Genomic DNA, 13,507 nt, shown 5'->3' with positions numbered 1-13,507 from the left:
GGTGAGAACGTGCGGCACCACGCGACAACGTAGGCTGGCCACCCTGCACAAAGAGAGACCGCCGTGCTAGAGAGGTGGAGGGACGACTACGGGGAAAGAGAGAGAGAGAGAGAGAGAAGAAGAGAAGGTAGAACGATCCGAGACGTCGACCGTAGCGCTTCGCACGCACGACGCACGTCGTGGTGTTGTCGTCGCCGTTGCGTCGGCTGATTCTTCGCGCGCGCGTGGGTTCATCCGTCGCTCCCGATCGAGAGCACGCTGGAAGCGTTTCTTCGTCGCCTTCGCCGACAGGCTCGCATGCTCGACCGTAAGTACATACCGATACACGCCAAACTTGCCCGCACACAAAACGGAGTCCTGCATTCACACACGCAAGAGCGCCGGTTAGACGATACGAGAGGGAGAGAGAGAGAGAGAGAGAGTATTTGCGTTTGTTGTGCCGAGAGATGGAGCAACGGGACGGACGGACGACGAACAGTGTTCTTCGTCTGTTTTCCGTTGCATCCCGCGTATTCTTTTTCTCGTCGTATCTCGAACCTTCTTTTTCCGCACACACAGGCATGTATTCACGTATATATATGTATGTACCCTGTCTCTCTTACGCTTCTCTCGCCAGTACTTGCACTTGTGCGTTTTCTTACAGCGCCTCCGTCTCGAGCGAAATCGCACGAGACTTCACGTCAGCAGACAAACAAGTGAGCCGAGATGCATTATTAGTAAATAGTAAAACCAATCGTTCGTCAAGAAGCATCAAAACATCCCACGCAGCGTGAAAGTGAATGAAAGATCGTCAATTTTAATTTGGAAACACGTCCAAGTGCTTTATACCAACATTTAGAAAATACTTGTTTTTATTTTATTTTAATTTTTTTTTTAATTGCTGGATATGTGTTTTTTACATAAAATTCTGCCGACGTGATGTCGAATCTTTTTTATACTTCGAAACATTCAGCTTTGTGCTGCGTGGGACAGCTCGCATTTTCGATGTCAATAGAAAAGCGCTCGATAAAACACTCTCGGAAGTTTTCTAAAATTGTATTCGTTCGTCGAAAACGTTGCACCTTGCGTTGCCTTCGCATTATTATTATACGAATTACATTAATATGTTAATAAATTCTAGATTCAATAAACGGATTTTAAAACGCGTTAATTCAGAATATATTAATTGTAAATAAACCATTATAGGAAGCTAAATAGGAGCTAATTTTTCAGCTGACGGCTCAGTCGGTCGTTCCCTGTGTCAACGAGCAATCTTTAAGACCCACTTCAGCCGAACTCCAATTTAATTCAAGATCTGATACGCAGCGGTACAGGAGTTCACGTCGGAACAAAACTGTATCGAACCTTCCAGTGAATCTAGATTAAATTAACCGGAGCTTGGCCGGAATGGTCGAACCCTTAACTGCAATATCACGGCTTGATGTACATGCGAACAAAACTCGGTGTCCGTCCGACGGATACCTTGGCCTATCGAGCATTATCAAGAGTCTCCGTTTCTAAACATACTCGAACGATCTTTCGCTTGTTAAATCATTTATAAGCTGCTTGATACGCTGCTTTCACGAATCTTATTACTTTCTCGTCTGTCGTAAGTTAAAACATTGGAGAAAAATTCCTACATAAAGACCGCTTCGAACGTCCGTTTTTTTCCCCCTTTTATCTCTTTGTTTTTTTTTCTTTCTTTTTTCTTTCCTCGCGCAACTCACCGCTGCGCGAAGATGACGGAGATGCTCGTAGCACGTGCTGATCTCCAAAACACGTGTTTTTTATTCTACACTTCAACGAATCTCGGCGATCCTCGGCGATGCCGTTCATATTGTTACGCGAGCGTGCCAATTTCGAGACGGATTTTCTTTTCTATTCGTGCGTTTAATAAAAAACACTTTGCAGCTATTCATGCAACTGTTATTCGTGTAGTATCACTAGGTCCTTGATACAATTTTACATTTATTACAGTTGACAATTTACATGTAATTTTGCCGCAGTTTTAACGCCGCGATATTATTAACGTTCGAGATGAAGCTCGAGATATTCGAGATGTATCTTTTACTCTCGCGTGTCCGCGGCGCGTTTTCGCGCGTTTTATTCGCCGCGATGAGAATTTCGCTTCTCGTAGCAGCTAGTTATAAATAGACGCGTAGTGCTAGACATCGCCGAGCGCGTTGTGCATACACCCAAGACATGCATCGAGTAACTAACGGAGGGATAAAGCGTCGTGTAAAGATAAACCGATGCGAATTATTTTACTTCCAGTACAAATCGCATCCTCCTACGGATCCTTCTCGTTACGCGCCTCTATTTCACCCGGAGATCTCTATAAATCACGAGGCCATCTTTCGGCAATAATTTGCCGCCCGCTGCGCGTCTTTTCGCCCTTCTAATTCCATCGCGAGAGTCCCTCCCTTCGCGAACTGAAAATGGGAAGAAAATGGAAACGGCAGGCGGTGCAGAAAAGTACGCCTCCCGGCGTTAATGGCGGGAATCGGTTGTCCCTTAGCCGTAAAACAAGCACGTGCTCGCGACGACGTTGTTGCTCCTCGTCGAAGGTGCGCGACCCGCGAGCCGACGCAACGACGAAAGCGTGAGCGAGGGGAAAAGAAAAGAAAAAAAATTAAGTCGACGAGATCCTCCAAGTTCGACGCGTGGCGGTTATTACGCGATAACTGGGTGAATCGAGCTTATTGTCGGGGCCGCAAAATACCGCGATATTCGATCAATACCGTGAGGTATATTCGACGGGCGTGCACACACGCGCGCGAGTGTGTACGCGCACCACGCTGCAAGGGATGCTTGGCGGTTCAACCGCGCCGGCGGGCGAGCGGAAAAATGGAAAGGACGACTCCGAACAGGGACGGGAACACGAGAAACGCGCGCGATACCCATATATGCAGCGTGAGAAGAGGGGAGAGGGAGGGGGATTTGGCGGCGGGTAGCAAGGGGAGTTAACGGGATAGCAGCTACCTGAACCACCTGAGGAACCTTCGGGAAATTCAGCTAGGTACGGTGGATAGATCGCTGGCACTTCTGTATATATCAAAGCCCGAAGTTGCGAATACAGCTGTTCGTTCCGAAGGTTTGAGAGCGCTGAGAAAGTAATCTCCCGACGGCGCCAACGGAGAGATTAGAGTTTCGCGATAAATTTAAGGAGGACGACGAGCCCTTGCGCCGATGCCGCAGGCTTGTATGACGTACATACAGTTCATTTATCTTAAAAACTATATGAGATAATTATGATTAAATAGCGGAACTTAATTAAAACTGAAATGTTCACTGTGTCGAATGTCAATTAACAAATGTGTTTACTCTTTACAGACTTCGTACTTTGCGGTTTACATAGAGAAATGGCTAGCATCGGCAAAAGGACACTTTTACGTGACATCAACCCACATTTAATTTGTCTACTGTGTCGGGGCTACCTTATAGATGCCACAACTGTAGTGGAGTGCCTGCACTCCTGTAAGTAAATTTGAAAGTTTAATTTCGCTAGTGACTACCGACAGCGATTATGAATATAACGTTTCTTTTTTTTTTTCCCTCCCGTTTAGTTTGCAGAAGCTGCATTTTAAAATATCTCAATACTGCGGCACATTGCCCGTCGTGCAAACATGCGATCAACAAGGCGAAGCCAAATATTAAGTACGATCGAATTCACTTTAATAATTTTAACGAAAGATTAGATTGTTTCTAAGATTGTTCAAGATCGTAAATTTTCTTTGCAGAGCTGACAAGACATTGCAAGAAATTGTATATAAATTGGTGCCTGGATTATACCACAAGGAAATGCTAAAGAGAAGAGAGTTTTATAAAAAGCATCCCGAACACGGTAATTGATTATTTTTGAAATAAATGTATTAAATAATACATTAATATCCGCATTTCTGATTAATACACTCATTATTGCGGTGCATATTGATAAACAATGTTTTAAATATTCTAAATTAATGATATTTTAAATAATTAGCGAACTCTGCAACTCCGGAACAACGTGGTGAGGATGTGAGCGGACGTTTAATATTTAATCCAGAGGATGTAGTGAGTTTGAGCTTGGAGTATTTGCCACCGGGAGCAGATCCGCTGACTATACTGAGTACCACCGACATGGATACAAACAACTCGAACAGTGCCAACACTACTAACGATAATAATAGTAATTGCAACGGTAATATCGCTAGCAGAAGATATCTGCAATGCCCAGCTTTGGTAACTGTGGCACACTTGAAGAAATTTATAGCTATGAAATATAGCGTTGACGTAACGAGATATTCCATTGAAATTTGCCATCGACGTGCAACACTTCCCGAAAACTGGACTCTCATGGACGTCGCTTATATCTATGCGTGGAAAAGGGTTTGTACTACCTTAAAATTTGTTATTTAAATATCTTTCTTTAAATACCTTCTTGATTTTCATTAAATAATGAATAAATTTGATCATATTAGAATTTAATTTTTGCACAGATTGCCCCAATGAGGTTTTTTTATCGAGTGGCTCAAGAGGAACAAAGACTCGAAGCACCGTTGCATCAGAGACCATCGACTCCGGGACTTGGAGCCCGGGACTGTTTGCCACCGAATGAAGCGCAGAGTAATCATTTGGAAATTTCCAAATTAGAAATTAAACCTGTTGACATTGTGGAAACGACAGTGAAAGATTTGAGCAACAAAATTGTCAATGAAGAAATAATTTCATCTGTGAATTGCAAGCAAACGATAACAATCGAGAAACACGAAGCAGACGAAACGACGAAAACAATGCCAGCAACGTCATCAACGACTACAAATATTACAAAACCAACAACGAATGCGTCTCTCTCACCAGAAACGCCCACGTCCCTCTTGACGACATGTAATGATTCGAACAAACAAATAAAAAGTCCAATTAAGATAATGAAGAATCCAGATGGAAGATACGAAGTGTTAAAAAGTCAACCCGCCGCTGCTGTAGCGGACGCTAGAAGTCCTACGAGTTCCAATCCCGAGTTCAGTGTTGTGAATTCTAACGGTGTAAAGATAACGCTAAAGCAGTGTTCGCCGCCGCAAAATAATAATTCAAAGAAACCAAAAATTATTAGCAATGTTTTACTGCGTCGCGGCCATATAGAGAAAGACACATCGCAGTCATCGAGTGCGTTAATAATTCCACAGTTACAGCCACATGAAGATAAGGAAAAATCCATGATGAAGAGTCCGATATTGTCGAGTAAGCAAGAAAAGCAACGGCGTAAAGTAACTTTCACGGATCGAACTCCAATATCTGAAAAAACTTCTCCTACTACCAGCGTTGCAACGCCGAAAACTGCATTAAAAAAACCAGCAGAGCAGCAAGATAAAAAACAATTTTTGCAAGGTTTTCAATTGACTGCTAGAGAACCATCAGTGGTGGACGATAACAAATTAAAGTCTCCCGTTCGAGACATTAATATGGCGTTGAATACCTTGAACGTTAAGTCTTTCCAAAAAAATAATTTGAAGATCGAAGAATCGTCAAAGAAAAATTCCGACGAAGTCAAGAAAAAGAATAATATTGAAAATACTGGCTCGAATGCGAATAATAGTACTATCACGACAAGTATGATTACGAAACGCGTTGCTGGAGTACCGGCCAACTCGCGAACATACGCACACAAAACCGAAGACGTAGATAGACGTCCGTCTAATTCAGGATCAGGAACAAGTCCACACAGCGTGAGCATTGCAAGCGGCAATCATGCTGCCAAAGCAGATGTATATACCTTTTCCAGCGATCCGCCGATTGTTCCAGCTGGAGCAGTTAAAAGAAAGTGTCCTCCGGGTGTACCGATTGCGGATTTGAAGCGTCGAAAAACATCGCAAATTATGCAAAGACAAGAAGCACCAATTAACAAGAAACAAAATGCTCCATATAATTCCGTTGTTAACAAGCTACCGCGTACTTCTTCCGCTGAACATATAGTTCCTATTAATAAATCGATCAACATGATGGGAGATCACGATGCTGGATCAAGCCGTGTATCTAACGTGAACAGTACGAAAGTATCAACTGGTCCATTGCTTTCGAATGATACTAGAGATCTGTTAGTGGACGGATACGGTTTGAATATTCCGGCGAGTTTGAGCATAACGCTAACCTCACCAAAATCTCATGTGTCTTCAGGACCGTTTGTCGAACCTAACGATTCCAGTGACAATGTTCGGAAGGCCGCGCTGGGCAAAGTAAATCCCAGCATCACGTTGAACGACTGCTCGGTCGACCCGCGCGTGTTGAAAGCTCTGAAGACTGGTCAAATCAGAATGCCGTCTACTCCGCCCAAAGCTAAAACAACAGCAGCGACGATAACGAAACATACGATGGCCACGGTGACGAATGATCGAGGAGAAATAGTTAATCAACAGCGTACGACAGCCACCAAGCGGAAAAAAGAACACGAGTTATCCAAGGACATTTTGGACTTGAGTGGAGGCAACAGAAAAGTAGACATACATCCTTTGAGAATTCCACAGCCGGTGTCGAAACTTAATAAAACTAATAAAGTTACGACTGGCAGAGATAACATGCAACCGGCAGGTATTTCCGATCAAGGTCAAGTAGTAACGCTCATGGGTGGTCACAGATATTATCGGGCACCTCCGGGTTCTCTGACACCCGCTGCTCATCGCGTAAATGATATGCCGTTACCGTCATTGTCTTCGCGTACACCTGTCTATGCGCCGTCTTTCGGTATCGGCCGATCGAACTCTGATTTCGCGTCGATCTTCCCGAGCCTGCCTACCTACGCTCAGCAACAAGCCTCGACTCTTCAGCAGTTTTCGATAGATACAGCACGATTTAAATTACCACCACGATCTACTACGGAAAGTGCAGGAACATCTGGGATTGGAAGTGGTGATAATATTAACGCCAGTATTAATAGTATAGCGGGGAAAAGTCACCTAGCCGCGCAGTGTGCACCCGTTAAGCCAGCGAGATCTTCCGTGGCACCCTTAGCGGTTCCCATTAGCAAACAACCGCCCACTGAAAAACCTACGAACGTTAACGTCAGTCGGACAGTCCCAGTCAATTCGAATAAGCCTTTAAGTTTTCAAAACAACGAAGTACTCGAATCTACGAATAAAACTTGTCACGTACAAAAGAGTTATTCTTTAAACGTCGAAAGCACAAACAACAAGTTGTCGCGAAACGATTGCGCAAAGAATAGCGATCGAACTACTAGTGAAACGAGCAGAGATTCAAGTTCCGAGTCCAGAAGCGAAACGATCAGCACTGAAAATTCGGCGCAGCAGCAGGAGCAACAGCATCGCGAGCCCATGAGCCCTAATGTCGTATCATCAACGGCTTCACCGTCACCACCTCCAGGAAATAATAGCACAAACGTCAGAAATAGTGGTAGTGCTAACAACAGTGATGGTAATATTAATAGCAACGATTCAAATAGAAGTAATAGTGCAACGTCTTGTCAGACCAAAACCACCAACTCCGATGTGATATGCAACAAGTCGCCAGACAGCCCGGATTCCAGTTCAATTACAGTTGAGAATTCGAGTAAGAGCTCGACTACAACTGACCGTGAAATATCAACGGATGTCCAAACGTCACCGAACACGACCAAAGCCTTGGAATCACCCGTCAACTCTGACACCAACGTCGTCGATGATTCGATCGCTGCTAAGGATAAAAATAAGCTAGCCAACAAATCGGAGGCAAGTGAAATCGCGAAACAATTAAGTTCTGTGCAAAAAAGATTACTTGCAGTTTTTCCTTCAACCGAATGGGCGAACAATCCTATAGCTGCCGAACATCTGGGAAAATTTCTCAAGAGTTTAAACGCCTCGATAAAGAACGAGGAATTTCCCGAGGGGTCAAAAACGGAAAAATCTGATCAGAAAGTCGTCGGCGATGATAACGATAATAAGAATCGGTAATGATATATCTCTGTGAAAATGAGATTTTCCAAGGTAATTTCGTTTGCGGTTGTATTGAATCCTCACAAAGTTTCGAAAAAACAATACGTAATATTTAACGTCTACGTGATAGCGGCGCAAGATTTAATCAATTTGACGGAAGTTTGTAATTTTTTTTTTTACCTCGTTATCTCGTTAAACACGTAAGAACAATTATGTAAAGTGTGTGACAAAGCTGAATAACTGATAAACTTTAAGGCACTGCCATGCAAATTGAAAGATGCATAAAATTATTTTCAATTACGGTGTACACAGTTACATGAGTCACGTAGCGTGAGGAGAGTCTTACAGTTGAAAACGATATTATAATACGCAATACACGTATATTATAAAAATCTAAAACGCGTAGTGTAAAGAGCAGTTAGATCGAGAATCTTATTTTTTCAAATTTTTTAAAAATAATCTTTTGCACATAAAAATAATCTATAAAAACTACACAAGTTACTGGAACTACTTACATTCCGGAAGGAAAGAAACATGATAATTTGAAAATTATATAATATCTATATAATTAAAAAGGAAAAATTTTCTTTGATCATTGATGCAATTTGATAAACTGAAATGACATGTTCGGTAAATGAGCTACAGTTTATATTAAGAGGCTTTCGAAATTTACTGTAAAAGTTGGATTGTCTATAAAACGATTGGCACGATAACTACTAAATTAATAATGTGTACAGTCTATTCTCTGTATTCTTAGCATATCGGGACCAACTTGCTTAATCTCCTAACATTTTTTCTTGAATTTTACTCTGTATGAGGTATATAAAATAAAAAAATTAATTTGTTGGATTATTCATTCTACATATAGTACAGATAATAAATATTAAATGGCAAGAAAATTGAGAAATTAAAAATACAGAGATATTAAGAATGTAGAGATTGGACTGCAACCGAGAGAAAGGGAATTTTAATTGTTTGTATCTGTATAAACAAGTAATGAAAAGCCAGAGACAATTAGATACGAAAAAAAGCAACAGCAATTCGTATTTGCATATAACATTTCGTATTTAAATATAAATTTAAACGTTTACACGATATACGTGACAATTTTTCTAACGACAAAACTTGCTAGTTTATCATCATCAAGCTAAAGAAGTTAAAAATTTTAAAACACTTTTGATCTTCCATTTTATACCTATCACTATCAGATCTCCCGATTAGAATATAGATTCTCCCCCTGTTCGTAAAGCAAGCATTTGAATGTTGAAGATAATCCGTGGAAAAAAAAAAAAAAATTAAGAAATATTTATGAAACTACAGTTTTTAGACGGCGCATTTTATATTCTTATACACCGTATATAAAGCAATGAAGAATGAATACAATCGCAGCATTTTTACATAGAATCGTGACAATTTGTAACAAAAAAAAAAAAAAATTATATTTTAATGTATCGAGCTTTTATTATCGTGTCTATTTATAGTTGTATATTTTTTATTATAATGTATGTTGCACCAAAATCGAGTATCAAGATTGTGGCATATGATACAAGTGCCGTTCCATATACATATATGCAGATCTGAGACATATTCTTGGAAAACGAAAGATCCTTCAATCATGTGCTATTGTTAGTATCTTATTTTTTTACGTTACATTTTTGTGTATTGGTAATTAACATGCGTAACAGCGGTATGTTGTACGATAATTGTTGCATACGTTATGCGTTCGCATGTAAGACATTGTATTATATTGATCATTGTATTATTTTGGAAACGTGTATATATTTATAATTATTATAATATAGCAAGAGAGCGGGACACGTTCTCGCCTCGGATTTCCTGTTAATTTTACAAATTGGAAGTTGATTGAGTACGGTGCATTTCCTGCGTTTCAAGTATTTCAGAAAAAAAAAGAACAAAAAAAAACGTAACTTAATAAAAAGTAAATACGAAAAAGAAAGTACATTATTCCCTCCCGAGTGTCTTTTTTTTTAATAGATTTTTCTTCGTGATATTTCTTCGTATGTTTCTCAAGTTTTTATATACAACTAAAACAAACTATGAGCATGCTTCGCGTACGCTGATTTTTGACAAGTCCTAATTCGTGCGCGTCATTATAATTGAATCAACGATATATTGTCGACGACGTGTTATCGGTTCAAGAGACGCGGTTACAAACTGTGAAAAATATTTTTGCGACTTACCAATCTGCATGAGCTTCAGCGGAGTTGTGGAATTCTGCCGGTGACTGTAACATAAAATAAAACAATATTAATGTAGACGTGCTGAAAATAGTTAATGTTTAAACAAAAAAAAAAATACGCGTACGCATTTGATTCTTAAAAAAAAAAGTAAAAATTAAGTTAATAAAATGACAAATTAAAAAAAAGAATTATCTCTCACCTAAAAGTTGCTCCGCTGATGCAGGATGCCCCGTCCCGGGCCTGCTCCTCCTCTCAGATGGGACGTGTCGAGTCATCCTTCCGCGCACTGGACACTCGCGAGATAGTCCACGACACTCCCGACCGTCTTAAATCCTCGAATTCAACACGAGAAACGGGCTACGACGCACGGATGCCTCGACATTTTCGTTTCGAACTCGAACAACGTGCTCGCCGTGACCTCTAGTAGCACGCAGTAGCACGAGTCCACGTAGTCCGATACGAGCTCGCGATCAGGCGATCGATGGAACGCTGTGATTGGTCGGCGTGCTAGAAAAACTACGCATCGACCAATCACAGCGCTCCACTGGACACTAGTTACTAGTACACGATAAGCTGTGAGAGAACACGTGCAGATGCCTCGATATCTTCGTCTCGAAGCCGATGCTCTACGTGTGGCCGACGTGTCCTCTCGTTCGTAGTGGAATGAGTCACGTAAGCCCGTTGCAAGCTCGCGATCAGGTTTTTGCAGCCTGCTGAGTTCTGTGACGTTGCAAAAGTTCTAAAGTTATCACACCTGCGCGCAGCAGCCATCTTTTACACCTCGACCCGGACGCCGCCGTTGTCGCCGCATCTCTCGTACAGGTTACGTCGCGCCGTAGGTTTTACGGGAGAGATTTAGTTTCTTTCTCTGCATATTGCTCGCGCGAGTTATCGTGATGAACGCGAAGGAAAACTCGACGGCGCCGGCGACCAAGTCCGCGAACGCATCGAACGCGAAGCCTTATGGCAAGATCGTGTTGACGTTGCAAAATTGTCTCCTGCCGGACGAGAAGCTCAACTCCACCCCGTCGTATTTGGACGGTCTTGACGCAGAAACCGAGACAGACTTGCGGATACTGGGATGCGAGCTCATTCAGACGGCCGGGATTCTACTGAAACTGCCGCAGGTGAGTTTACGCGCGCCGACCTGGTCGGAGCCTCAACTTGAACGATTTTAACCTTAAAATCTCTGGACGAAGCCGCTGATCGTTAAAAGCGGCTTACTTTTATTATTGCGCATTTTTGTGCTAATCGGCAATTCAATTTCGCGCAGTTCACCTTTTCGATTTGTATTACAAGATGCAACGTGTACATTTATACGTACGTTTTATACGTCTTAATATTTCTAATAAGGTAACGTTTTACGGAGCTTCACGAAGATGGTATTGCGTGTGAATAATAATAAGAGAAAAATGGGAACTGTGTAGACTTAGTCAATTTTTATCAAATAGTTTTATATAAAAAAGAAATTTGGTTTTCTTGACAAGATATTTAAACGTTAAAGTAATTCTATGAGAGAGAAAAAATATTCGATATGTGTATTAGTTTTAATTGCTTATATGGAAAAAGTATTTGCTATTGTGGTTACTTTAACCCTTTGCGGACAGAATTTACAACTGTATATTGTTTATTTATTACAAAACTTGCAAAAATAGCTCAAAATGTATGTACTTTCCAGAGTCTCGATTTCCAGAGTGGCTAATGTAAACAAATGTGAGTGGCAACGTGCACGCTGGATAATAGTCGACACAGTCGTGTTGCACAACAAAAATCCAAATGTGGCAATGGAAATATCTACTTGTGTCCCTAAAGGGTTAAAAACTGTTGACATACTAATAATTTTGTTGCAAACCAGCATAATCTAATCATCTTTTTTCGTTTTCTTTTCTTTGTTACGTTTGTGTAGGTTGCAATGGCTACGGCGCAAGTAATTTTCCAACGATTTTATTATAGCAAATCTTTAGTTAGACATAATATGGAAACTACTGCAATGGGTTGCATCTACTTAGCCAGCAAAATTGAGGAAGCACCTAGGCGCGTTAGGGACGTGATTAATGTTTTTAATCACATAAAACAAGTATCCAGTCAAAAGTTAGTATTTCTATTTTCTAGTACAAATAATTAGGAGCATAGGTTAGATTAAGTTAGGTAAGAAATCTTTAAAAGTGATATAAAAACATTTACACAATTAATTTTAGGTCAATACAGCCTGTGATTCTCAATCAGAATTATGTAGCTCTAAAGAATCAGGTGATCAAGTCGGAGAGAAGAGTGTTGAAAGAATTAGGTTTCTGCGTTCATGTAAAACATCCCCACAAAATTATAGTCATGTATTTGCAAGTACTGGGATATGAGAAGAATCGCACGTTAATGCAACAAAGTTGGAATTACATGAACGACTCGTTGCGCTCCGATGTGTTTTTGCGTTATCAACCAGAGACAGTGGCGTGCGCGTGCGTTTATTTGACCGCTCGTCAATTGCAGTTGCCTTTACCCACGTCACCCGCTTGGTTCTCATTATTTAGAGTTAGCGAATCGGCAATCAGAGACGTGTGCCGGCGTATTTTGCGCCTTTACTTACGACCTCGTGTAAAACCCGAGCAGTTAGAGAAGCGCGTCGAGGAATTACGACGTCAGTATGAAGAAGCAAGAACTAAAGCACGTGGCGGAGACGTTGACGGACATACACCGAGTCCACCATTGCCAAAACACCATAACGCTTGGGGCGGATTTATCAGTCGTAGTGGCACGCATGCAGCTCCCGAGAGAACAAAATCACCCAGGTAACAATAACATTTTTATACGAATAAATAATAACAAATAAGAATAAGCATGCACCGTTATGAATTAAGAAATTAAAAATTTCTTAATTTGTTTAGGCGTTCCAAATCACCAAGTACTTCCCCATCACGAGGTGAAGAAACAAAATATTCCAATAAACGGAAAAAGCATAGCAGTAGAAGTAGATCTCGAAGTCATAGCCATAGTCGGTCTAGCAAACCCAAAAAAACGCAGCGAAGAAGATCAGGTAGCCACAAATCGTCGCGAAGATCGCGTAGTTACAGATCACGAAGTCGATCACGAGATAGAGATTTGGAAAAATCGAGCAAACACCGTAGTAAACGTAGCAGACGGCTACATTGAATATCAGCATGTAATAATAAAAAAAAATATTACGATGTTTTGTAAGATATAATTTGAATAACTATTGTAATCATAATTTGTAATGTATACATCAAAACTTTGTCCACTACAATTTCTTCAGTTTATTTCAAAAATAATACTCAGTTTTTTAAGATTATTACGATGAATTTACAAAGTTGCTTCCAATAAAAACTTTATATCTTCGTAAGTTTTAACAATTTGATTATTGACAGGTATGTAATTAAAAGGCCAATAAATATGTATTTCTTTTTTAATACTGAA

General features: G+C 40.8%; 2 protein-coding genes across 5 annotated transcripts; both read left to right on the top strand.

Annotated features, from left to right (window-relative positions):
* Nucleotides 1–68: 68 nt before the first annotated feature.
* LOC139113483 (protein suppressor 2 of zeste-like) lies at nucleotides 69–9,723 on the top strand. The gene is made up of 6 exons (XM_070674689.1): nucleotides 69–307; nucleotides 3,313–3,456; nucleotides 3,546–3,636; nucleotides 3,720–3,823; nucleotides 3,962–4,347; nucleotides 4,458–9,723. Exons 1-6 carry the CDS (start codon nucleotides 298–300, stop codon nucleotides 7,896–7,898), a joined length of 4,176 nt encoding a protein of 1,391 aa, XP_070530790.1. The 5' UTR covers nucleotides 69–297; the 3' UTR covers nucleotides 7,899–9,723.
* Nucleotides 9,724–10,699: 976 nt separating this feature from the next.
* On the top strand, nucleotides 10,700–13,500 carry LOC139113300 (cyclin-L1-like). 4 transcript variants are annotated; one of them, XM_070674350.1, is made up of 5 exons: nucleotides 11,070–11,208; nucleotides 11,760–11,794; nucleotides 11,988–12,172; nucleotides 12,280–12,864; nucleotides 12,961–13,500. In XM_070674350.1, the coding sequence occupies exons 3-5, from the start codon at nucleotides 11,994–11,996 to the stop codon at nucleotides 13,223–13,225; spliced, it is 1,029 nt and encodes a 342-aa protein (XP_070530451.1). In that variant the 5' UTR covers nucleotides 11,070–11,208; nucleotides 11,760–11,794; nucleotides 11,988–11,993; the 3' UTR covers nucleotides 13,226–13,500. The 4 variants fall into 4 exon arrangements, with proteins under 4 accessions (XP_070530447.1, XP_070530451.1, XP_070530450.1 ...); XM_070674349.1 differs by having other exon boundaries at nucleotides 11,760–11,894; XM_070674346.1 differs by lacking the exon at nucleotides 11,760–11,794 and having other exon boundaries at nucleotides 10,700–11,208.
* Nucleotides 13,501–13,507: the final 7 nt, after the last annotated feature.

The sequence above is a fragment of the Cardiocondyla obscurior genome, linkage group LG02 (assembly GCF_019399895.1).
Source record: "Cardiocondyla obscurior isolate alpha-2009 linkage group LG02, Cobs3.1, whole genome shotgun sequence".
Taxonomy (NCBI): domain Eukaryota; kingdom Metazoa; phylum Arthropoda; class Insecta; order Hymenoptera; family Formicidae; genus Cardiocondyla; species Cardiocondyla obscurior.
The sequence above is the reverse complement of the archived record's forward strand: the minus strand, read 5'-3'. Positions and strand labels throughout refer to the sequence as shown.

Bases quoted from the DNA above. Each gene is read 5' to 3' on its own strand.
- LOC139113483 (XM_070674689.1), top strand. The intron at 3,637-3,719 runs GTACGATCGAAT...TTTTCTTTGCAG, and splicing joins AAGGCGAAGCCAAATATTAA to AGCTGACAAGACATTGCAAG. The intron at 4,348-4,457 runs GTTTGTACTACC...ATTTTTGCACAG, and splicing joins ATATCTATGCGTGGAAAAGG to ATTGCCCCAATGAGGTTTTT.
- LOC139113300 (XM_070674346.1), top strand. From the start codon at position 10,978: ATGAACGCGAAGGAAAACTCGACGGCGCCGGCGACCAAGTCCGCGAAC. The intron at 12,173-12,279 runs GTTAGTATTTCT...AATTAATTTTAG, and splicing joins AAACAAGTATCCAGTCAAAA to GTCAATACAGCCTGTGATTC. The intron at 12,865-12,960 runs GTAACAATAACA...TAATTTGTTTAG, and splicing joins GAGAGAACAAAATCACCCAG to GCGTTCCAAATCACCAAGTA.